The sequence below is a fragment of the Sturnus vulgaris genome, unplaced genomic scaffold (genome assembly GCF_052056855.1).
Source record: "Sturnus vulgaris isolate bStuVul1 unplaced genomic scaffold, bStuVul1.hap1 Scaffold_195, whole genome shotgun sequence".
NCBI lineage: Eukaryota > Metazoa > Chordata > Aves > Passeriformes > Sturnidae > Sturnus > Sturnus vulgaris.
Genome location: NW_028276170.1, coordinates 3,950,362 through 3,975,662, shown reverse-complemented (window position 1 = coordinate 3,975,662; position 25,301 = coordinate 3,950,362). Strand labels below are relative to the sequence as shown.

Genomic DNA, 25,301 nt, shown 5'->3' with positions numbered 1-25,301 from the left:
AGAGCTGGTGGAGAAGCCTCCTGGAGGGGAGAAGCCCCACAAGTGCTTGGAATGTGGGAAGGGTTTCAGCCAGAGCTCCAGGCTGATCCAGCACCGGAGGATCCACATTGGGGAAAAGCCTTATGAGTGTGGGAAATGTGGGAAGAGTTTTAGGGACAGCAACTACCTGATGGAGCACCAGGTGATCCACACAGGGGAACGGCCCTACACCTGCTCGGAATGTGGGAAGAGCTTTGGGTGGAGCTCCAACCTGAGAAAACACCAGCGCATCCACACCGGGGAGAGGCCCTACGAGTGTCCCGAGTGTGGGAAGAGGTTTCAGAGAAGCTCCAATCTCCTCCTACATGAGCGGATTCACACAGAGGAGAGGCCCTTCCGCTGCCCCGACTGCGGGAAGGGCTTCAAGCAACATGGCAACCTCACTGTCCACCGGCGCATCCACACAGGGGAGAGGCCCTACGAGTGTCCTGAGTGTGGGAAGAGCTTCTCACAGAGCTCTAACTTGACCCGACACCAACGGAGTCACCACTAAGGGAAGCCCTGTGAGTGCCCCGAGTGTGGGAAGAGCTTCGTGCTCTGCTCCAGCTCCATCCCCCATGGGAGGATCGCTGTTGGATGATCCCCAGTGACCCCCGTTGGGCAGAGCCCTGGTGATCCGTGGTCCTGGTGAACCCCATTGGGTGGGGGGAAGTTGTTGGAGAGATTTCTCTCTCTTTTCCTTCTGTTGCTATGATTTGATTGGGAATAAATTCCCTCGCTGTGCCCAGGCTGGGTCTGTTACACCCGTTTTGCTGTTTTGTGTGTTTGCTCTCCCTGTCTTAATCTGATCCTGGAGTTCCTGGTTCAACTTTCTCTTGCCTTGCAGCTGGAGGAGCAGGATCAGAGTGGCTTTGGTGGGTGCCTGGCATCGGGCCAGCGTCACCCAGGCCATGGGCACCCCTGAGATTCCAGTGTGGGGATGCATTCCCCCACTTCTAGATAAAGTCCCACCCAAACTGCGGCCAGGATGAAACATGGTTATGACTGGAGCCCACTCTCTATCAACAGAAATCCAAAAGGAGACCTTTGAGCTCTCCTGGGCCACCGTGGGCTGTGACCAGCAGTCTCCCTCTGAGGGGCCTCTCAGAGCCAGCAAACCCTCGGCTTTGCTGTGCCTGGAGGATCGCTGAAACACGATGTGTCCTGGGCCCATACCCTCACTGCTCAAGGCCCCATCCTTCGGCCAGTGGGAGATGCAAAAACATCTGAAGGGAGGATTTCACTGAGCTCTGGGGGGAATTGTTTGCACTGACTGTTCCTGTCTGTGTGTGTGCCCCTGCACATATGCTATAGCAAATCTGGGAGAAATACAGCTTTCCTAGATGTGGAAGTACCTTGGATATCTAAGTTATGCCTGGAAGCAAGGTTCAGTTATAGTTATGAACATACTTAAATGCTGTTAAATGCTAAGTGTTTTGCTAAGTTCTTAAATGTAAGTAATCAGGGTTGTTTTTGTATTAAGTTGCTAAGTACAACTTGGAAGTTACAGCTGTAAGTTAGGTTAAATGCTGTTAAGTGTTATTGCTCTGTGGAATTGTTAATGTTATCAGTTAAGTTAGGTATAAGTTCGGTGTTGTTTGTCTGTTGAACTGCTAGGCCTAAGGTATAAGTTAAGTTACAAATTAAGGTAGAAGTTAAAGAGTTGTTTAAGTTCTTTTTTTAAGTTTTTTTATAAGTTGTTAAGTTTTTAGGCCGTGTTCCTTTTAATCCCTGCATGCACCTAAACACAGCACACACCCACCCACACTCCCCTAGGGAGTTCCCAGTTAATTTCTGTTCTGATTGCATGGATTTTATTTGGTGTTGTTCTTGCCTTGTTGTGCCTCACCTGTCCTGTAGGCAGTGGAGTGAATCTTGCCAACAAACTTATTGTACTTTGTTGCTTAATATTAAATCTGACTTTTGCTCATGCCCTTGTCACCGATTTTTAAGCGATCTCAAACGCTCTCATTCATGACAGCACCACAATGTCCCGCATCCCCGAGGGCCCTGACACACGCCCGTGTCACAAAGGGCCACCCCCGGCACCCAAGAGCAGAGGGACAGCCTGGAAGCGGCCCGGAGCAGCCCCGGCCTCGTGGCCTTGTAGCCCCTGGCGTGGCCAGAGCCCTGGGAGGCTTTGGGGTCCCCACGTTGGTGTCCCAGGGGTTCCCCGTCTCCAGGCTCATCCCTTCTCCAGGCTCCCCTCACTCCCGGCTCTCGGGGTCCCCCCTCTCCAGGCCCCCATTCCAGGCTCCGGCACTCCCAGGGCTCTCCCCTTTTCGCTTTCCCCCCCTCAAGGCTGCTCCCCTCGCCCTGCCAGTCCCGGGCGATCGCCACGGGGCTCCGGGGACCTCCATCCCCCACCCACCGCCGGGGCTCTGTCTGCAGCCGCCACCCAGACATCCCCAAAAAACCACCCGGGGACCCAAAAGGGGATTTCGGGATGCTGCCCGAAACCCCAAGTAAAACACAAACTAACAGAGTGTCAGTTTATGCGGTGCTTTATTCAGGGCCCGGGGACCTGCGGACTCGCGTCCCAAGTCAGGATCCCGCTGGTTCCCTTTTTAGAGGGTTTTTTATACCCTTTTTACAAATGGTTTATGTGCAGAAGTACACATTCTTCTGTAGATACATTCACCTTGAAGATAGCATTTTGGCGTCATAAATCCTACATGGTTGCTTATCTTAGGACTATAGTGTTCTCCTCCTCAATCTCTCTCTGGCGCCACTGCCTCAGGACTATAGTGTTCTCCCCCTCAATCTCTCTCTTATGCCACTGCCCACCACCAGTACTTTATTTATGTTTAGACTTTAACCTTATCACTAACGGTTCTGCATGCTCTCAGCACAGCACACTCTTAAGTTAGTTTCCCAGGGCCTACTCTGAGGACTGCAGTCTTCAAGCCTTAGCATTACTACTACTATTATGGTTTATACACTTATATTCTAATATTCAGGATTTCTAGTCCATACGGTAACAACTCCCCCCTTTTGAGCATTCTTCAGAGCCTTCTGCAAGGATGCTCAATTCTTCCAAGTGATAGTTTCCAGATATGATGGTGGAGGGTTGTTTCAGGAAGTTGGTTGAATCACTTCTTTTCGAGTCAGGGCCTTCATGATTTGCCGTGTATGTGTTCCTTCTTTAGCAATTATTCCTAAAAGACACCTATACATAATCACAATTACTACAATGATTATTACAATCATTATTCCATTTTGAATAATTGAGGATAACCAACCAGAGACCTGGATTCCTAAAGAACTGAATAAAGCTCCAACCCAATTATGTTCTGCATTCTTTTGTACTTCATGAATGTTTAGTTCAATTCGCTCCAATTGACCTATATCCTTTTCTACTTCCTTCGTGACATTTGGGATATGTACACAACAGTGATCATCCCCTCCTTGTAAATATCCACAAACTCCGTGTTCCTTTAATAAGAGCAGATCTAATGCCATTCTATTCTGGATTGTCATCCTGGTTGTGGCTTGTAATTGTATATTAAGATCTCTAAATCCCTTCTTTGTTACTGCTGCCAATCTTTCTGTCTGCTCTAGTAATTTATATAACATTTCCCGGTTTCTATATGTAGATACAGGTGCAAATAAGGATTCAAGCATCCAACCGAATTTTACACTTTCCCCCGGTTCGTGCCATTCATTCTCTAGATTTTCTGCTTCGACTGTCTCAGGGCTTAATCCCCTTTTCGTCCTTTTCTCTTGGTCCTCCTTGGTTAATTTGGACTGTTTCCAAAATGGACATAAGGTTGGTATCCCTAACGTTATTTGAGTAATCGGACCACCTATCGGTAAATGTGTAGTCCATTGGCCATGTCCCATTACCCAGACTGAATTTCCGGGGCTTCGTACTGTGGTTGATTGACAATCTTTCCGAGCTCCTTTTAATTCTCCCGTTATTGTATGGTTGTATTTCTGACATTCACATCCCCATTTCAACAACACCCGAACGGGTACCAATCCAATTTGGGATTCTGGGGTATCACAGGTTATGACTTTACTACAGTTCCAACCTGATATTTGGGCTAGTCTGCTGTGGTGCACTGTTTCAACTTCGAGGGCCCCTGGATGTTCCTGTTTTCTTGACCACTCGATACACCAGTGTATTGATCCGATATAACTATAGGGTTCCAGTAGGCTAGGACCCCAAATTGCTTTCCATTGCTCCCACTCTTCTTTCCCTTCCTGACACACTATCTCATGATAATAATCTACTACAGGTTTTCTTCTTTTCTGATTTACTTCAAATGTGCACCACCCAACATTGTTGTATTGACCTATTTCAGTGAATACAGAATTTGGTAATTTTAAACATTCCGATCTTTGCCCTGGGGTTGACCACCGTCTTCCATAGGTATAAACCTCTTCTACTATTCTAGTGCGATTTCGTAGCTCTCTGTGGCATTTCCTCGTTCCATTTACTATTTTTGGGGGCATTTCTCCCAATGGGATGATTCCCCACGGTATAGGGTCACTTGCTGCCTTTGGCAAGGGCAAACACGCTGTTATCGCTGTTACATTTTGCATTTTCCCAAAATCCCTAATTAATCCCACTACCAAATTCTCTTGCCCCAATTCCTGTTTCTCATTTTCCATTTCTTTTGCTTGTTGGACCATTCTAGTTTTTCTCATCCTGCAAAGATTCCCTAATTTAAGAGTACAATTGATTCTCAATGAAGGACCATCCCACATGTCAATTCTCATACTTGTGGGTGTTACCTGTATTGGATAAGAATGCCCTTCTGTCTTAAAACCCTCCACCAAAATTTTTACATCTAAGTTCCCATAATCGAAACTTTCCCTAATCCATACCATGCATGAAAATTGACCAACCTGGGCTTTTTGCAAGTGTGAGATCATTAGGGTAGTATTACCTTTCTGCTGTTTCATATCCCAAATTGTCACAATTTCTTCTGAAAATACCTTATTTGTAGTGATCAATTTCCATTCCGTCTTTACTTCATCGAATCCAGCTCCCTGGTTATCAGAAAACAAACAGGTTAGATTTACATTTGCCCCTTGTGGTACAATCACTGTTGGTTTAGGGACAGTAACTTTAACAAAGGCATCTCCGATACGAGCAATGCTCAACATTAACATCGCAATCAAGGCCTTGCCCTGAACACCAGTTTTGTGTCGGTTAAAGGTTGGACTTCCCATCGTGACGGGACTTTCTTGATTCGGGTGTAGTGTATCCAATTGTCGATCCCTTGGACCTTTACGGCTGTGTATGTAGTCATAATCACTTGTCGGGGACCGTCCCATGTTTCTTTTAGTGGTTCCACATTCCAGTTTTTTATGTAGACTTGGTCTCCAGGCTGTATATCGTGGACGGGATTCTCCAGAGGCAAAGGTCGATTCCACTGCAACGCCCCCCGTAGTGCTGTAAGAGTCTTATTGAGAGACAAAATGTAATTTACCAGTACCTGATCTCCCACCACTTTAGGGTCCCCTTTGTAAGTAGCAGCATGATAGGGTTTGCCGTATAAAATTTCATACAGACTTACTCCTACCTTGTCTCTAGGTTTGATTCTGACCCTTAACAGAGCTAAAGGTAATGCTTGAGGCCATTGTATCTTTGCTTCTTGGCAGATTTTCTTAATTTGGCCTTTTAGTGTCTGATTCATTTTTTCTACTTGTCCACTAGACTGAGGTCTCCAAGGTGTATGGAGATTCCATGTTATCCCAAGTACCTTAGCCACTTCTTGCACTATTCCTGCCACAAAATGAGGTCCCCTATCAGAGGACATCCCTAGTGGGATTCCAAACCTAGGGATGATTTCTCGAAGTAAAGTTTTAATCACTTCTTTTGCTTGGTTTGTTCTACATGGGAATGCCTCTGGCCAGCCTGAGAAGGTACATACATAGACTAAAACATACTTATACCCCTGTGCTTTTGGTAATTCTGAAAAATCTATCTGCCAATAATCTCCTGGCTGTGGGCCTATTTGCAATTTTCCCATTTGCACTTGCCTACGTGTCATTGGGTTGTTCTTAATACAAACTGGACACATTGCATTGATCCTTTTGGCCATTGTTAACATCTGATTGGAGATTATTTCTTGTTTTAGAAATTGCACTAAAGCTTCTGCTCCCCAATGGCATTTGTTATGTTCAATTTCTAATATCATTCTCATTATTTTTGTTGGCAATATCACTTGTCCTACGGCAGTTACATACCATCCGGCCGCATTCTTCTTAGCTTGTACTAGCCGTGCTTATTTTTCGTCTTCTGGTAGGTATACTGGTACTTCATCCATGAAAGCTTCCGCAGGGTTGGTACGTGCTGGTAGCAACGCCATTTGGGTCCATACCTCGCGAGCAGCCTGTCTGGCTGCTCTGTCAGCCAGACGATTTCCCTGGAATGCTCTTTCTTCTCCCTGCTGGTGTCCTTTTACATGCATTACTGCCACCGCCTGGGGCTTATGTACTGCTTCCAGTAGTTGCACAATTTGTTCTAGGTGTTTAATTGGCGAACCCTGTGAATTTAATAGTCCTCTCTCCTTCCATAATGCCCCATGTACATGTATTACCCCAAATGCATATTTAGAATCAGTCCAAATATTTACTCTTTTCCTTTGACTCAATTCCAAGGCTCGGATGAGGGCTTGGATTTCAGCTTTTTGTGCTGATGTTCCGGGAGCCAAGGCTCTGGCTTCTATAACCTGTCTTAGAGTTACCACTGCATACCCGGCGTACCTGGTTCCATTCTCCACGAAACTAGATCCATCGGTATACAGCTCCCTTTCAGGTTCGTCTAAGGGCTCATCCTTTAGATCCTTGCGGGCAGCGTACACCTGTTCGATGGTCTCCACACAGTCGTGTACCAGGTTGCCTTCTTCTTGGGTGGCTCTAAGAAATTCGGCTGGATTGAGATGGTTAGTTACCTTCATTTCAACATCATCATGTTCCCTAAGGATTGCCTGGTATTGCAGCATACGGCTGGAGGAGAGCCAATGCCCCCCTTTTTGTTCCAACACTGCTATTACCATATGTGGGACAAACACTTCCATTTTCTGCCCCATAGTTAGTTTTCTAGCTTCTTGTATCAGAAGCACTGTTGCAGCAACAGCTCTAAGGCAGCCAGGCCATCCAGCGCTTACTGGATCCAGTTGTTTTGAGAAGTACCCCACCGGGCGCTTCCATGTTCCCAATTTTTGTGTCAACACCCCAATCCCCAGTCTTTGCCTCTCATTTACATATAGCTGAAAGGGTTTTGTGAGATCTGGCAACCCTAATGCAGGTGCCTCTTTTAGGGCTTGCTTCAAGTTCTGAAATGCCTTTTCTTGTATTTTATTCCATTTAAATTCAGGATTCTTGACTGCCTCATACAGAGGTTTTGCTTTTAGTCCAAATTCTGGAATCCACAACCGACACCACCCTGCCATTCCTAAAAAGGACCTTAACTCTTGTGAATTTCGAGGTGTTGGTATAGCACATATGGCCTGGATCCGGTTCACCCCTAATTTCCGAACTCCTTGTGATATCTCGCATCCCAAATAAATGACTTGTGTTCTTACCAGCTGGGCCTTTTCTTTTGACACTCGGTATCCAGCTTGTCCGAGCATGTTGAGGAGTTCAATGCTGAGTCTGCGACAGATGTCTTCTTCTGTTGAGGCTAGAAAAATATCATCTACGTACTGTAAAAGAATAAATGAGGAAGGTGACTCCTTTACCTGAGTTAGTCTCCATTCTTCTAGTTCCCGGGCTAATTGGTTTCCGAAGATGGTTGGAGAATTCTTGAATCCTTGTGGTAAGCGTGTCCAGGTGAGCTGTCTTTTCCGTCCTGTAGCAGGATTTTCCCATTCGAAAGCAAAAATCTTCCTACTTTCAAATGCCAAAGGGATACAGAAGAATGCATCTTTCAAGTCAATTACTGTGAACCATTTAAATATCTCCGAGACAGCTGTTAGCAATGTATATGGATTTGCTACTACTGGATGAATATCCTTTGTTATATTATTAATTGCCCTCAGATCTTGAACTAACCTGTACTTACCATTGGACTTCTTTACCGGAAATATGGGGGTATTGAATTCTGATTCACATTCCTGTAATATCCCTAAACTGACAAACTGATCTATTAAGGGTGCTACTCCTTTCCGAGCCTCCAGTTTCAGAGGGTACTGCCTTATCCGTACGGGTTGTGCTCCTTCCTTCAATTCCACAACTACCGGTTGTGCTGCTTTTGATTTTCCAGGAATCCCTATTTCCCATACCCATGGTACCACAGCCTGTTCTATTTCTGTGGGGATTTCTGTTGCCTCTACTTCTTTCACTGTAAATAATTTGGCTATATTATCTTCTGGAATTTCTAATTTTACTCTTCCTTTTTCAAAGATTATTTTTGCCTCTAACATTGATAACAAATCCCTCCCTATTAATGATTCTGGGCTATTTGGCATATATAAAAATTGATGATCAAATTCTTTCCCCCCAAACTTTATATCCAACGGACGTAAAAATGCCCTTTCTTCCACCTGTCCTGTAACCCCTACCACCCGAATGGTAGAATCACTTAGAGGTCCTAATTTGGTGTTAATAGCAGAATATGTAGCCCCCGTATCTACTCTAAATTCCAATGGTTCCCCGTCTACTTCTAAGACTACCTTCAGATCCCGATCTAGTCAGCTTTGATTCTGGTAGCTTCCCATCATAAAGGCCTGGGCGACACCCTGTGGCCCTCCCTGAAGTGCACTTGATTTATTTATCAACCCCTCCCCGCTATTCAGCCCGAATCCCATACCTTGATTAAGTGGACATTCGTTTTTCCAGTGTCCTCTGTTCTTGCACAAGGCACACTGATCCAATCCCAATCTCATTCTTCCTTGTCCCATTTGTAATTGGTTTGGGAATCCCCTTCCACCCATCGAAATTCCTCCCCTAGCCATTCCTCGCCCCCGTCCGCGCCCCCGGCCACCTCCCCACATACCATTCCCCGTTATCTGGTGTAGTACTGCCAACATACTAGCTTGTTGCTTCTTAGCAGTCTCTTTTTCCCTATTATTATACACCTTCCACGCAACTTCTAAAAGTTTATCCAAATTCCGTGTATCTTCCCCTTCTAATTTCTGCAACTTTTTCCGAATATCCTCTTGGGATTGTCCCATAAAAATTAAAGCTAGCTGCAATTTCCCTGATTCCCCTTCAATTTCCAAACTGGTATATTTTCGAGCAGTTTCCTTAAGCCTTTCTAAGAAAGCTGACGGGGACTCATTTTTCTCCTGCCTTACTGAATACAGCTTGGACCAGTTTAACGTCTTAGGTATCCCGCTCCGTATTCCTTCTATCAACAATTCTTGATAAGCCTTAAGTCTATGGTAACCCCCTGTTGAATTAACATTCCACTCTGGATCCTCCCGCGGCACCAAATCATTTAATGTACCGTCCGCTATTTGCAACCTAATAATTTCTCGTGCCTTTTCCCTCATAGCTCTAAACACCATCTCTTTCTCAGTAGAGTCCATTATTGTATCCAGTAAGACCTGTAAATCATTCCAGTCTGGATTCTGTGTTTTAATCACCATTTTCACTACCCTTGCCGCCCGTTCAGGATCCTCCCGATAAGCCCCCGCAGACTGCTTCCAAATTAACAAATCATTAGGAGAAAAAGGAACTTTCACCATTACTCGTTCCCCGTGGGGTCCGACCGCTTCCCGCAACGGAGCCATCAATTGTGCACCCCTTTTTCCCTTCTTCTCCCGCCCGCTACGGGTCCTTTCACATAGAGGAGTACGCGGCTTATCAACGACTTTTCCTTTCTCTAAATCCCCCCCTTTTTCTTCCTCATTCACCTCTTCGTCCGACTCACTCGATTCACTCTCTTCCGGGGGGGGTGCACTAGGTGCTACCAACAGAGAAACATCCTCCTCAGGGTCTGACAACTTAACAGAATACTCCTTCCCTTTCTGCCACCCTTTGCAGCCCGCACAACCATCTGTTGCTGTTTTTAAGACCATGATGCCACACTCCTTCTGCCATTCTGGCTTATTTTTCAAATAATAAAACAAATCAAGATACGGGATTTCTTCCCATTTCTCATTATTTTGTAAGAAATGCATAAGAGGAGTTATAATATCAGGATTTAGAGTACCATTTCGGGGCCATTGCATACCCTCAGGTTCGTATTGGGGCCACACATGATTACAAAAATCAATCAATTTCTTTTTACTCAGTTCTTGACCAAATTTCCCCACCTTCCAATGTTGCAACAAACAGCCCAAGGGTGAATCATTCGGAATTTCCATCCCCGAACTAGCCAGAACTTTAAAGGTTTTAAAAGGCATCATAACACTCACACTCACACACTTTACTATTATTTCCACACTCACACACCCTTTACCACAATTCTTGCCTTTCTCGTCGCCGCGAGTGGCAAGTGCTGGATCTGCGCAATCACTGTTGCGTCTGACGACCAGCGCCTAGGCTTCCTTTTCCACAACCTTTAAGACGTCCTTTGCCCCCGGTGCGGGATCACCGTCCCGTCTTAATCGGCGAGCTTTCCCTTTCAATAAAGAATAAAGCACCTTGCGGGCTTACCTCACAGTCGTCCGTCAGGCGCGGGGTCGGGCACGGGTTGATGTCTCCCCAGAAATCACCTGGTGCCGGCGTGGAGTGGATCAGCTCGCGAACCGCCCCTGCCGCCTCCGGAGCCCTGCCGCGGTCGCCAAAACTGCTGCCCGAAACCCCAAGTAAAACACAAACTAACAGAGTGTCAGTTTATGCGGTGCTTTATTCAGGGCCCGGGGACCTGCGGACTCGCGTCCCAAGTCAGGATCCCACTGGTTCCCTCTTTAGAGGGTTTTTTTATACCCTTTTTACAAATGGTTTATGTGCAGAAGTACACATTCTTCTGTAGATACATTCACCTTGAAGATAGCATTTTGCCGTCATAAATCCTACATGGTTGCTTATCTTAGGACTATAGTGTTCTCCCCCTCAATCTCTCTCTTACGCCACTGCCCACCACCAGTACTTTATTTATGTTTATACTTTAACCTTATCACTAACGGTTCTGCATGCTCTCAGCACAGCACATTCCTAAGTTAGTTTCCCAGGGCCTACTCTGGGAACTGCAGTCTTCAAGCCTTAGCATTACTACTACTATTATGGTTTATACACTTCATATTCTAATATTCAGGATTTCTAGTCCATACGGTAACAATGGGACATTCCCCTGGGATCTCTCAAATTTTTTGAGAACGCAGCCTCCTTTTTATCCTATTTTCCCGGCCGCATTTCCCTCTCTCTTTCCCCATTGGCTGAGGTACTTGAGAGGCACAGACTTCTCGGAACGCCTGATACCTGAAATTCCCCTCTAAGGTATAACCCTCCCTTTTAATTTTTAATTCTTACAGAATTCATAGTTTCCCCCCCGTTGCTTCTTTCATCTTTCGATATCCAATTTCATTTATCAGCAGCCCTACAGTTTGTTTGTAAAGGCAAATATCTTTTTCCATTCATCAATCAGTGGAATCCATCCCATTGTTTCTTTTACTCTCAGTGCTAGCCTTATCTACAGGCTGATCCACAGCTCATTTGGAAAGACAAATTCAACATTCCTCTCAGCTTTGATTTCCCCCAAAATGGGAAAACTGCCCCACACCCCAGGGGATGAGTGGAGGGAGAGATTTCTGGCAGAAAACTCCAAAAACTCAGAGCAGGATAATGAGAAGTAAATGGAGACCCTTCAAACCAGCTTTCCACACGCCTCCCTCCTTCCAACTGCACCTCCTACCTCGGCAGTGCAGGGTGGGAGAAACATCGCTTGCTCTTTTAAAACTTTCAGCAATTTCTTAAACCTTAGAAAAATACAGCAAAGACTGAATTAGGAGAAAAATCAGCACTGGGAGCACAGGACTAAACCCCCACGTGCTCCCCTACAGAATGGATGTTCTGCCTTTTATGGCCCTGGGCCCTCCCAAAGTCTTGTCGCTGAACTCCTTCTCTGCCGTCCATTGCTGGAGACTCCTTTCTTACATCTGCACTGGAGGTCAGGTGTAGGAACAAGCCGGCCCTCCCCAAATGCCCCGACTGCCTGAGCCATGTCGTGACAACAATGCAAGGGGGAGGGGAAAGAGGACTATGGGAGGATATATTACAATAACATCATTATACATCCACAAAACTTATCTTAACATACACACACTGTTCATCCTTTAATTGTGAGAGCCAACCACCACATTGCTCATCTGTAACAACAGCGACTGCACTGGCCCCCCTAGATCAGAGGGGGATGGAGCCAGAGCCAGTCCACCCGAATCGGTGAGGGCAGAGACTACCCCCTGCCCACCTGGGTATTGCATCAGCCTAATACATATTTACAAAAGGCTATACATATTCAAACACTTAAACAGAGTTTCTCCCCTGTCCTACCTTTTTCAAGCATGTGCAGTTTTCCCAGTCCTCATCGTTTGTTACTTTTCAATACATTCAACAGGTGTGAATTCCTTCACTGGTTAAATGTTAACATTGCAACAACTCTTCAGCAACATTCACAACACAACATTCGCATTAAAAGATCTCTAAACTTTAGGAAAACTTCTTTTACAAAAGTCAACCTTAGAAAACACATAGTATTCACTCTAACAATTGCTAAAGCCAGCAGTGTAATATATTTATCACAGTGGTCTTGAGTTTAGAGCCAGGCTTGGGCTAGGGAGTGTGACTGGGGCTGCCATTGGGTTTAGGACTAAGAACGGTGTTGGCCTTAGGGCAGGAATTGGGGCTGAGCTTGGGAATTCAAGCTAAAGCTGGCATTGGAGTGTGGGCTGGCACTCAAAGCTGCACTTAGGGCTTGAGACTGCCATTGGGGTTGGGCTTAGAGTTGCAATTGGGGCTGGCTTTGGGCTTAGGGCTAAACGTGGCATTTGGTTTAGGGCTGAGCATTTGGTAGGGGCTGGAATTGGGGCTGGGCTTTGTGGTTAGGTCTTGGGTTTATATTAGAGCTGGAATTGGGGTTAAGGCTAAATGTACCATTTGCCTTAGGCCTGGCATTGAGATTGAGATGGCAGGAGCTGGGCCTGGGAACTGCTGCCTTTGGAGTTGCATCTCCTCCTCCCGTGGCCACTGCTCAGAGCCCAGAAGTGCTCTGAGAACTTGAAGTTCTGGCAGCTGGGTTAGAGCCTACATGGGAGGAGGAGAAGGTTCACCAGAGCCCTTCTCCTGCCGTGCCAGCTCCAGGGCAAGGAGTGCAATGGAAGCCAGCCAATGTCCAAACCCCATCTGCTCTGCCAGTTCCTGTGGGAATGAGCTGCTGCAGAGGGGAAGATTTGGGTGGGAATGTGGTTCTCTAAGAAGGCCATAACTAAATGCTTGCATGGGGGTTTTGGCTTCTGGAGCAGTGGGGTAGGGCTGTGGTTGGTTCCTACCCCTCCATGCCATGATGATGTAAGGGGTGAGGGATGCCATGTGTGCTGTGCACTGGCAGTGATCCTCAAGAAATCCTTCTAATCCTCTCCTTCGAGCTAGTCAAGTTCCTGGAAATGACAGGACAGAAAAAAAAAATTTAAAAGTGCTCAGTTTTGTGCCCTCCTGCCCTTGTGGGGTGAGGGGCAGGAGGCAGAGGTCCAGCTTGGTCTCTCTTTAACCTTTCCTTTGAGACAACACTGTCTGCTCCCACCACAAAGGCACAGAGGGTGCTCTTTGCCCCCACCAGTGGGAAGTGGCTCTGCTGACCCCACTAAGAGTGCTGGAAGATGAGTCTGTGAACTAAACAGTTGAATATTGCCTAGAGGGGGGTAGCAGGCAGTAGATGTGCCACCATTCTCTTTCCAGGACCCCACTGGGAGTACTTGAACTATCGACGATGAGAGAGAGACGGGGACACTGAATGGTGATCAAAATCCAATTTTTACTGAGCACTACATGTGCTTATATACCATTTACAGGAAGGCTGGTAATATTTTACTGCAATCACATAGACAAACCTTACATAGACAAACTCTCACACAGACAAACTTTACATTTGGACTCAGTAAAATCTTATTTCCCATAAGCCAGACTTGATCCAGTCCTCTTGCAGTCAGGTCTCTGTTTGCTCTTGCCAGGCATCCTCGTTGTCAGGCTGCATTTGCTGATTAAATCTGCAGTACTCTCAGTCTCATTTGCATTACCCATATCCACACCTCCCCCGTTTCTTTTAACTAAAAATAGACTCTTAAGCGATTTGTCTATTAAATTCTTAACACACTGTAAAATACAAGGAATAACTACTACAAGGCATAATATGATGCCTAATACATACAAACCTATTTTAACTAAATTCCTAGCCCAGCCAGTGAGTCCCCAGTGCCCTAAGAGCCAGTTCAGCCAGTCGTACCCATTATCTACCCGAAGTTTATTCACACCTTCTTTCAGGGCTTGAATGCTGGCATAGATGGGCTGGGAGTGGTCAGAAAGGTTAAGGCAACACATCCCATCGAATTCCTCAGCCACAGGCGGCGGCGGAGCTCGGAGGCGGCCCCAGCGCAGGTGGGAGCCGCGCTCGGTTGTGCGGGGGCTCGGGGCTCGCTGCGGGCCTCGGGGGCGGCAGGGGGCTCTGGCGGGTTGGTTGTGCCGGTGCCGGCCCGTGTTGGCGCTGGGCTGAGGGCGCTGCGGGAGCGGCTGCCCGCGGTCTCCTTCCCGCTGGGGCCTCGGCAGGAGCCGGTGCCGGAGCAGCGCTGGCTCGTCCCGGTTGCTGTGGGTGGCACAGAGGTGTCTGCCCTGTGCCCGGGGCTGTGCGGGAAAATTCCCGAGGCCAGAGGTTTGTGTGCCCGCAGGAGACAGAGGAGTCCTGTAAAAGTGACTTTATTGATGAACAAAGAGAGAGGCCATGCGGCATTTGCCATGCGGTCTCTAAAGCGCCGCCTCCTTTTTATCCTCATTTTCCCGTTTGCATCTCCCTGTCCCTTTCCCGACTGGCTGAGGTACTTTGACGGTTCAGACTTCCCGATCCTACTGCATGTCCCTCTTAATATTCACTCCTACTACGATATTAATCTTACTGCTTTCCATCCTGCCTTTTCTCATATTCTCAAGAATTGCCTTTACAAACTTTTAATTTCCATTGACTCAATTTCTTTTCCTGCGCCCTCTTTGGAGAAAGGTGTCGTGCATGGTAAAAAGCTGAGAGTTGCTGCAGCACGTCAGAAGAGGAGCAGCATTCGTTTAACCCGTGGTCTGCCAGAAAACCACGAAAACGTCTCCCATTCCCATCCTTTCTCCGGAATACGAGATATTTTCATATTTCCTTTGCTATCTGTTGAACCACTTTTCGGTTATCATCTGTTTGCAAACAGCCGTTTGCGTCATTTAATTTTCCACAAACTCCTCCTTCTTCTGTAAGTAGATAATCTCTTTCCATCCCATGGTGAAATGTCTCGTTCCTCATTTCAGCGGCTTGGTCAGCAGGAAGGTGAGGAGCTGGAGCTGTCTGCTTGGTTATTATTTCAGGGATACTTTTTAACCTAATTATGCCACTCAAATTATGAATGGTTTTTCTGTGTCCTGATATGAATTCGTTAGGGATCCCAGGGGCTGGTCCATGGTGTTGTAGCATTTGTTCTGGTGGCCGTTCATCTTTTTCCCTTTTTTGGGTGCTCCCTCCTGCCACGACTGCATCAATTGAACACTTTTATCTTATGAAATGATAAAATGTTTGGATTCCCAACTCATTTCTCTCGACTAGCAAAAACACCTCAGTGCTTTGGGGAGAGGGATGATCCCCCTCCACACACTTTTTTTCATGAAATTTGCTCAATATTCTCCGTTTGCTGTTTCCCTTTGCAGCTTAACCAGTTTCTGTTGCAGTCAGATATCCTCACTATGGGCTCTGCCTTTAGTTGTGCAAATTCCATCTGTGCAAGCAGGCAGAGCTGGGGGTGAGGGGCAGATGGACTCAGGGAAATTCCTCCCCCTGGCAAGAAGGCCCTGGGGCATTGTCCACACTTTTCCAGAGCAATGTTAATTTGCATTTCTAAAACTCCTCTCCTGGCTGCCTGGAACTAGGATTTTCTTCCAGAGCAGCCTTTAGGTGATTCACACGTCCACCCCCACAATCTGCTTTATTTTTCTTTTTATATTTTTTTAACGATTTTTTATTAACAGTTTATGTGTTAAAGCCTCACCATTAATACTCTTCTAGGTTTGCAAAATGCAACTTAAAAGTGAACTTCTAAAGATCCATTCTGAAATTCTCCCGTCATTAAGAGCCACCACAAATATATAGAAAAATATTCCAATGCAATCAAGTCTTTTATGCCTCTTCTCCTAGGAGTAAAAATTGCTTGTCACACCCCTGGCCCAAACCTAACTGACAATATAAAAGTAGGATTATTATGAAAAATTTTTCTCATGGTGTAATCTTGTCACTGAAACTGCAGGGACAATAAAAAACTCTCCAACAATATCTTTAGTGTTAGAGAGTCAAGGCATTACTTGATCCTGGTCAGGGTGTGCAACAGAAGTAATTTCATCCACACATAGCCCGGGTGTGCAGAGAAAATCATTCCATGGCATGTGAGTTTTACTAGATTTTCCCTTAACTTTTTACTGTCCGAACCCAATGAAATCCATTGGTTTAGTGTTCATTGCTTTAAAGTTGTGTAGTTCTTAGTGTTTGGTTTCCTATTGCACACGGATTTCTCATCTTCTGATGTTAATTAGATCCTCATTCCTGGATTTCCTTCTCAGTCTTTTCCAGACCAGGTGTCTCCATCTATGCCGGGGCAGTGTCTGGGGTGGGTGTTCCCTGATGTTTGCTGATGTTTCCTTGATGTTTTGTTGGATGTCGTTCTCTTTGTGGGAATCTTTTGGGCTCTTCCCAGTCTGTTGAGATGTTAAACTCATCTCTGTTGAGTGGCCTAACATTCCTTAGAAAAAACCTTTTAAAATTTCTTTCCCAGGACAAGGGCAAACCGAGCCTGACTAGACAAATGGAAGGTAAAAAATTTGAAATTTGGTATATTTTCCAACAGTGGAATCGCAGGCAGCCCAGTGTGTGAGTGTAATTGAGAGGCAGAGTCCTGGGTGGATGCTGTGAACAGCAAAGTGCCAAGGCAGGCTCTGTGCCAGCCCAGCTTCCTGTGGCAGAGATTTCACAAGAGACAGGATTCTGGCCACAGACTGCTTGAAATATCCATCCCTTATCTCCAGCCCGCCCTAGGTGGAGAATTCCCAGGGTAAGGAATTGCAAAGATCAATTCCAAGGGAGATAATTGAATATCTGCCCTGGCTCTGGCCAAAGGTTATAATGGCCGGATGCTTGGCCTTCAGCCAAGGGCACACACTGACTCAGAAAACACTTCCTAAATGCAGCAACATGTTGCATATTCATAGACCTTCATGCATTATTCTGAATCATTCTCCCCAGACCTGTAAATCATTATTTTTTCCTTCCTGGGATTCTGGTGTCCCATAATCCAGGAATGTGAACAATTTCCTGATTATCTTTTTTACCATTCTCTGATTTAGTTACATGAACAAAAGCTTTTTACATCAAAATGTTGTAATTACAAAAAATATATTTAACACAACTATTTCTAAGTTCTGTTAATCGCAGAGCTAAAATAAACTATGTTCATACAGCAAAGTTTTCCAAGAGATAGCATTCATTTTAATATTTGCAAAAAGACAATAATATAATATGTACTTATAACACACGTAGAATCCCAATTTCTTTCCTGAGTCTGGAATAGTCATAGCTGTGGCACCAATCATTTTGTTAGTTTTCATTTTCTCAGCTTTTGTTCCCTTTCTTCTGTCCATACCCCAACCTTGAGGCTATTGGGGTTTAGAAAGTGATACAATGTTATGGGTAGAACAGAGAACTCTCAATTCAGGTCCTGCAGTTTCCTATTAATGCTCAGAATTCTTGCACCTCCTTTTCAGTCCTGGATTACTTCTGAGACTCCCCTGACCCCCTCTAGTTCAAGATACCACAAACTTTCAGACAAAATATCTCACAAATATTTAACTCTTTTCTCTAGCATTTCCTCTTTTTTTTTTCAAATACTGAAAGATTATTTTTAGGCTGAACATTCAGCCATTTCACAGAGGCTTCTTCTGCCACTTCTTGTCCTCCTGATTGCAGCAAGTCATCCACATCCTGCATTAACCCAATCCCTGGGAGTGGGGTAAATTCTTGTGATATTTTCTGCAAGGCTTGCCCCAATAAGGCTGGTGCTTCCGTGCATCCCTGCAGAAGGACCGTCCATGTCTTTTCCATTTTCCCTTCTACCTCTTGTTCCCACTCAAAGGCAAAATCCAGTTTACCATCCTGTGTGAGTGGGCATCCCCAGAAAGCATCTTTGCCATCAAGGACTGAATGGTGTCAGTGTGAGGAGGGCACCTGGTTGAAGATGGTGTAAGGATGTGAGAGCCCCTGGGTGCTGGGGCCCCCTTGGGCCCTGGGGTTCATCCCTCAGGGGCTGTAGAAACTCTGCCATGGCCTTTGCCTTCCCCTTGGCCTTTTCCTCATCCCTTCTTGCATTCCCCTGCTGTGCCTTTGTGACCAAGTGCTCCAGGGGCTTCTTCTGCCCCTCCTGCAGCCCCCTCAGTGCCTGGGGGTGCTCATCCTCTGACAGCTGCTGAGCTTTCTGCTAAATCATTCCTTTCTGCAGTGACCCAAGGAAAATGCTTAAAAGCTAATCTGGATGCTTGCACGTCCAATGCCCATTTCCCAGCTGTTCCTTTGTGCTGCTGCTCCTTGTGCTGTGGCTGCCGTGGCCAGCCCGTATCCCAGAGCCGGTGCCTGTCCTGCCGCAGTGTCCAAACGCGGCCCCCCCGGCGGGCAGGGCCGGCAGCTCCACGGGGCCGGGCAGCGGCCGGGGCGTCCCGCAGCCTCCTGGGGGCCGGGGGCCACTGCCGGGCCTGCAATTGCCGGGGGGTGCTGGGCTCAGGCAGCGCCCGGCGCTGAGCCCCGGCTGCCCCACAGCCCCGGCCCGGCCCCGCAGCTCCCCACAGGCCCCCAGCCCGTGCTCCCGGTGCCGCCCCTCTGCGCCCGCTCCTGCCGCTGCCCAGCACAGAGAAACCCCCTGCAATCCTGACCTCCTTGTGTGCCTGTCCTGGCAACCGGGGATACAAAGGATCTGCAGCAGCTGGGAAATTCTGAGAATCAAACCCTGCTGAAAAACAACCCCATCCTCAGTGTTTTCCTCTTCCTCTTCTTTTTCATCACCCTTTTTCTTCCCACATAGATTGCTCCTGCTTCTTCTTGCCTGAACCATATTCCTGCACACTCCCCTTCACCCAATCCCTTCCCAGCACACCAACACCATCCATCACCTGTTGTCTAAATCCCTTCTGGACTTCCCTTATTGTGCTGCTGGGTTTCTATGTCCTTGATTACCTCTGGGAGAATGTTCAAACTCCCTCCACATGCTCCCAAGGAGCCCTTCAGAGATATTTTGGCATCATCATCCCTTTTTCCGGGATTCCTTCTTGGCTTTCCCTTTCTACCCTCCATGGGTGCCCTGCCATGTTTAGTCCCCGAAGATGCCACTGCAGTCCCTGCTGAGATTTTCAGTGCTCTCTGGCTGCCGACTGTTCCCAGCCCCCTGATCTGTCACTCGTCTGTCTCCTGGTCACTCTCGGGTACCCAATCCATGCCCGGTGCCACCGCCACTCAAGGGGGCCGATCACCCAAACTGCGTGAGGCACCTTCAGCTCCACTCACTGCTCCCGCCCCGGACGGGGGAAGGAATTCTGGCCGAGCCCCAAGGTGTGTGGAAAAATTCACATCACCAGAGGTTTCTGTCTGCTAGGAAGACAGAGGAGTCTTGTAAAAGTAATTTAATTCATAAAAAAAGGAAGAGAGCACTGGCCATTTCCCATGGGGCTTCTGAAATTGTTGGAGGACACAGCCTCCTTTTCATCCTAATTTTACCAGCCTCATCTCCCTCTCCCTTTCCATATTGGCTGAAGTACTTAAGGGGTAGAGACTTCCCAAGGCACTCACTGCATCTACCTCTTTATATGCACCACACATAGCTAACGATGGCCAGGACTCTATTAAGTGTTTGTTCTTCCTCTGGGAGTTCACGAATTGAGCAGGACCTTGGCTGAGCAGCAGTCTGTGTGGTCAATTAATAACATTTTCTGACCCTGATGGCTTCTGCTGTCATTTCCTTATGTCCACGTCCCCGGCCCCGTGTCCAAGCGGATTCGCAGCCTGTGTTTGTAGAGACCCTTTGCTGTTGTTCCTTGCATGGGGGTCCCCCGTTTTGGGGCCATCCCCCCTGGAGCAGGGTGTCCCGGCTTGGTGCAGCCCCGCCCCTCGGGCAGCGCTGAGCCAATGAGAGCGCGCGGCGGTGATGACGCAGCAGTGTCCAGGCAGAGCCGCAGCTCCCAGCGTTGCCCACCTGGAGCCACCTGCGCCCGGCCCGGGCCCCAGCGCCCCCCGGCAGGGGAATTTGGGGAGGTGGGAGGGGGGGAGCGCCAAGGCCGGGCCCCCCCGCGCTGTGGTGGCGGCAGCGGCTGCAGTGGGGAGCGAGTGCGGGCGGGAGCGGCCGAGAGCCCAGCGCTGCCCCAGCCCGAGCTGCCCCAGCTCCATGGCTGCCCCTGCGCTGGGATGCTGTGGGTTTGGGGGGAAGAGGGAGCCGGCAGTGGGTGCTGGGCCTGGGGGAAGCAGGAGAAGGGAAGGACAAGCAGGGTTGAAGAACAAAATGGTCAAACGCTGCACGTGGGAGGAGCAGGTGGGATTGTGCAGGAGAAAGAAGAATAATGGGCGGGAGTGTGAGGAAGAGTAGGGACACCGCAGGAGGGTCAGAAATGAGAAGCAGCACAATGTTCCACTCCTCCCTGTATCTGTAGCCTCTCCCACAGCCCCAGGAGCGTTGCTCCCCCCACATGCAGCAAGTGTCCGAAGAGGATGATCCATGATTTTCACAGGGGTGAATCTTGGTGTTTGTGAGCTTTATAGGGCTAAATGTTGGTGCTTTGGTTTTTTGCAGGGGCTGAATCTTTATATTTTGGAGGGGATTTGGGCTGAAACTTGCTTTTTGGGGAGTTTTTGATCTATGTCTTGATGTTTGGATAATTTTGGGGCTGAATCGTTGTGTTTTCAAGGTTCTTAAAGACACAAGATGCCAAATGACTTCCTGAGATGAACTTTGGAAGGAGGAACCCCCAGCCCAAAGTGCTCTCTTTTTTTTCCCCTCAAACCAGGATTTGTCATTCCCATGCTGTGGGTGGATGGAGGAGGGGGAAAAGCCCCAGAGATCCCTCACGAGGAGGGGCTGCAAACCCAGCCCAGGGAGCTGCGAGGAGGAAAGACCCTCCCTGAGCCGGGAAGGCGGCCGGAGATCCAGGCAGAGCTCAGAGCTGGTGGAGAAGCCTTCTGGAGGGGAGAAGCCCCACAAGTGCTTGGAATGTGGGAAGGGTTTCAGGTGGAGCTCTGAGCTGATGCAACACCAGATGATCCACACTGGGGAAAAGCCCTACGAGTGTGGGAAATGCAGGAAGAGCTTCAGCACTATTTCTTATCTGATGCAGCACCAGGTGATCCACACTGGGGAACGGCCCTACATCTGCTTGGAATGTAGGATGAGCTTTGGGTGGATCTCTGCCCTGAAATACCACCAGCGCATCCACAGTGGGGAGAGGCCCTACGAGTGTCCCGAGTGTGGGAAGAGGTTTCAGAGAAGCTCCACTCTCATCAGACATGAGTGGATTCACACAGAGGAGAGGCCCTTCCGCTGCCCCGACTGCAGGAAGGGATTCAAGCACAACTCCACCCTCACTGTCCACCGGCGCATCCACACTGGGGAGAGGCCCTACGAGTGTCCTGAGTGTGGGAAGAGCTTCTCAGACAACTCAGTCTTGACCCGACACCAACGGAGTCACCGCTAAGGGAAGCCCTGTGAGTGCCCCGAGTGTGGGAAGAGCTTCGTGCTCTGCTCCAGCTCCATCCCCCATGGGAGGATCGGTGTTGGATGATCCCCAGTGACCCCTGTTGGGCAGAGCCCTGGTGATCTTTGGTCCTGGTGATCCGTGTTGGGAAGACACCTGGCTGGGGGGGGGTCTCTGCATCATCCTGTCTCCCTGTGGGCACCTGGATGAATGCTGGGGCAGGAACGTCCATCAGGGCTCAAACTGACATTGGGAATTCCTTGCGGAGAGCAGATTTGATCCCCAGAAAATCTTCTGTGTTCAATCCTATCTCCTGCTGGCATCCAGGAATACTGAACAGTCTTGGAGATCTTTTCCAACCTCACTGATTCCAGGATTTTCATTTCCTATTGCCCAAGGTTGTCTTCCGCAGCCAAATGGTGATGAACTGAGGCAAAGACCAAGCTTTTGGAGACAGTGGGGTAGAAAGTCCTCCAAAAAATATTATTCACTCCCACTCAAGCACATTGGTCCTCAGCTCACACAGACACGGAAATCCTTTTCTTTTGGCCTCGATTTGCTTTTCATTTCTCTTCATCCTTTTAAAACAACCAACACGGGTGAAAATAAAGACACTGAACTGAGACATGGGTGTGGATACGGAGGGACAAAGACATGGTGGGGCACAGACGTGGAGAGTTGAATCATGGTTTTAAAGAGTTAAGATTTTTGCTAAGGGTAGAAGGAGTTTCCATGGCCAAGATGTGAGTTAGGTAGGTAATTACTTGATGCTTAGGCAAGAGCTAATTTGTATAATGGTCTGCTATTATGAACTTACATATAGAAGAACATAAAATAATAAACCGTTATTTATGAAGCACGAGGCCTTGGATTGTGCCAGAGGATCACAGAGACCTGATGAAGACTCTCCTGACTTCATCCTTTGAGGCCACTGACCCATTTCGAGACCACCGACCCAATTCAAGAGAAGAACTGCGCACGCATGAAGGACGAATGGGCTCATTTTAATATGGGGTGGGGATGGGAGGTGCTGGGGTTATGCACATGTATTGTATGTAAGATCCTGGGCAATAAATAGAGGGCAAAGAACCTTGTTCGGGGCGGTCACGCCTTTGGGAGGTGACTCCCGTGCCGGTGAATAAACACACCACTTTGTAACTTTAATTAGTTACAGCGCCTTTGTCCGTGATTATTCCGGTTTTTAACGATTCAGGGGGACAAACTGCGGTCCTGTGGGGACACTGCAGGGACATCGTAGTGATCCAAAACAGGACAGGCGACCTCAGGATGGCCCTGATGTCCCCAAGGCAAGGACACCAAGGTCCCCAGTATCCCTCGGCATGACAGTGCCACTTCCATGTCCCCACCCTGTCCCTACCCCTGCCCCACCACCACATCCTGGGCCACCTCCAGCTTTCGCATCACCTTCTTGTGTCCCTCCACCAATGTCCCCAAGGCCACCACGATGTCCCCGAGGGCCTGGGCAGCTCTGGGGATCCCCTGTCGCCATGTCCCCCATGTTTCACCACCATGTCCTGGTTAACAGCATCCACCAAGGTCCCCAGGTGCCATGTCACTGTCTCCAGCTGCCCCTGGACATCCGCAGTGACTTTGCTGGTGGCCGCGGTGGCCTCAGCACTGGCCTTGGCGGTCGCCACCCGCTGGGCACAGTCACGCAGGCGCTGGGCCATGGCCCGGTGCTCACGGGCACTGCTGGCCAGGTGTCACCACGATGTCGCTGAGGCCTGCAGGGTCACCTGGCAGGACACGGCCACCGTGCCCAGGGCCAGCAGCAGGTGACTGTCCTTGGCCACCCCCAGTGCAGCGCGGGCCGAGTCCAGGGACACTGCGGGGACATGGGGACACTGCACAGGTGGCACCGGGGACACGGCAGCAGGGCAACCAGCACAGTGGCACCTGAGCAGTGGCACCGGGGACACCCCAGAGCCACCAGCCCAGTGTCCCCAGGGCTGCCCCAGTGTCACTATCCCAGTGCCATCCGTTCAGTCTCAGTGTCACCAGCCCAGTGTCCCCAGTTCAATCCCATTGTCCCCAGTTCAACCCCAGCGCCACCAGAGCTGCCCCAGTGTCCCCAGTCCTGTCCCAGTGTCACCAGCCCAGTGTCACCAACCCAGTGCCACCAAGCCATTCCCATCCCAGTGTCCCCAGTCCTGTCCCAGTGTCACCAGCTCAGTGTTCCCAGTTCCTTCCCAGTGCTTCAAGTGCCAGCCCAGTTTCACTGCCCCATTGCCACCATACCAATGTCACCATCCCAGTGCTTCCAGTCCCTCCCAGTGTCTCCAGTCCCATCCCAGTGTCCCCCGTCCTGTCCCAGTGCTCCTAGTTGTGTCCCAGTGTCACCAGTTCCATCCCAATGCCACCAGTTGTGTCCCAGTGTCACCATTCAGTGCTCCCAGTTCAATCTGTCTCCAGTTCTCTCCCAGTGCCACCACCCTATTGTCCCCATACCAATGTCACCATCTCAATGTCACCAAACCAGTTCCCTCCCAGTGCTCCCAGTGCTAGCCCAGTGTCACCATCCCAGTGCCACCAGACCAATGTCACCAATCCAATTCCCTCCCAGTGCTCCCAGTGCCATCCCAGTGTCCCCCATCCTGTTCCAGTGTTCTTGTCCCAGTGCTCCCAGTTGTGTCCCAGTGCCACCCCCCCATTGTCACCATACCAGTGTCACCAACCCAGTGCCACCAGCCTGGTGTCACTAACCCAGTTCCAGCCCAGTGTCCCCAGTCCTATCCCAGTGCCACCAGTCCTGTCCCAGTACCACATCCCCAGTGTCCCCATACCAATGTCATCACCAGCCCAGTGTCCCCAGTGCCATCCCAGTGTCCCCCAGCCTGTCCCAGTGTTCTTGTCCCAGTTCTCCCAGTTGTGTCCCCATGCCAGCCCAGTGCCACCCCCTCATTGACCCATACCAGTGTCACCAGCCCAGTGCCACCAGTCCTGTCCCAGTGCCACTAGCCCAGTGCTCCCAGTGCCAGCCCAGTGCTCCCAGTGCCAGCTCAGTGTCACCATCCCAGTGTCCCCAGTTCCATCCCAGTGCCACCAGTTCTGTCCCAGTGTCACCAATCCAGTGTCACTGGTCCTGTCCCAATGTCCCCAGTGTCATCTCAGTGTCACCAGTGCCACCCATGGCACCACCCCCGTGTCCCCAGTTCAGTCTCAGTGTCCTCAGTCCTGTCCCAGTGTAACCAGGCCACTGCTCCCAGTCCCATTCCAGTGTCCCTGTCCCATCCCAGTATCCCCCATCCTGTGACAGTGTCCCTGTCCCAGTGCTCCCAGTTGTGTCCCAGTGCCACCAGTTCCATCCCAGTCCCATCCCAGTGTCACCAACTCATTTTCCCCATACCAATGTCACCATCTCAATGTCACCAAACCAGTTCCCTCCCAGTGCTCCCAGTGCCAGCCCAGTGTCC

At 48.9% G+C, this 25,301-nt stretch overlaps 1 protein-coding gene across 1 annotated transcript in view; it reads left to right on the top strand.

Annotated features, from left to right (window-relative positions):
* Window positions 1-21,867, top strand: part of LOC148218016 (uncharacterized) — a 52,032-nt gene extending 30,165 nt beyond the window's left edge. The window contains exons 3-5 of the mRNA XM_088158031.1: window positions 76-519; window positions 21,435-21,650; window positions 21,729-21,867. Of these exons, the coding sequence (XP_088014157.1) occupies window positions 76-519; window positions 21,435-21,650; window positions 21,729-21,867 (799 nt within the window). The remainder of the gene's footprint in view (window positions 1-75; window positions 520-21,434; window positions 21,651-21,728) is intronic.
* The last annotated feature ends 3,434 nt before the right edge of the window (window positions 21,868-25,301 follow it).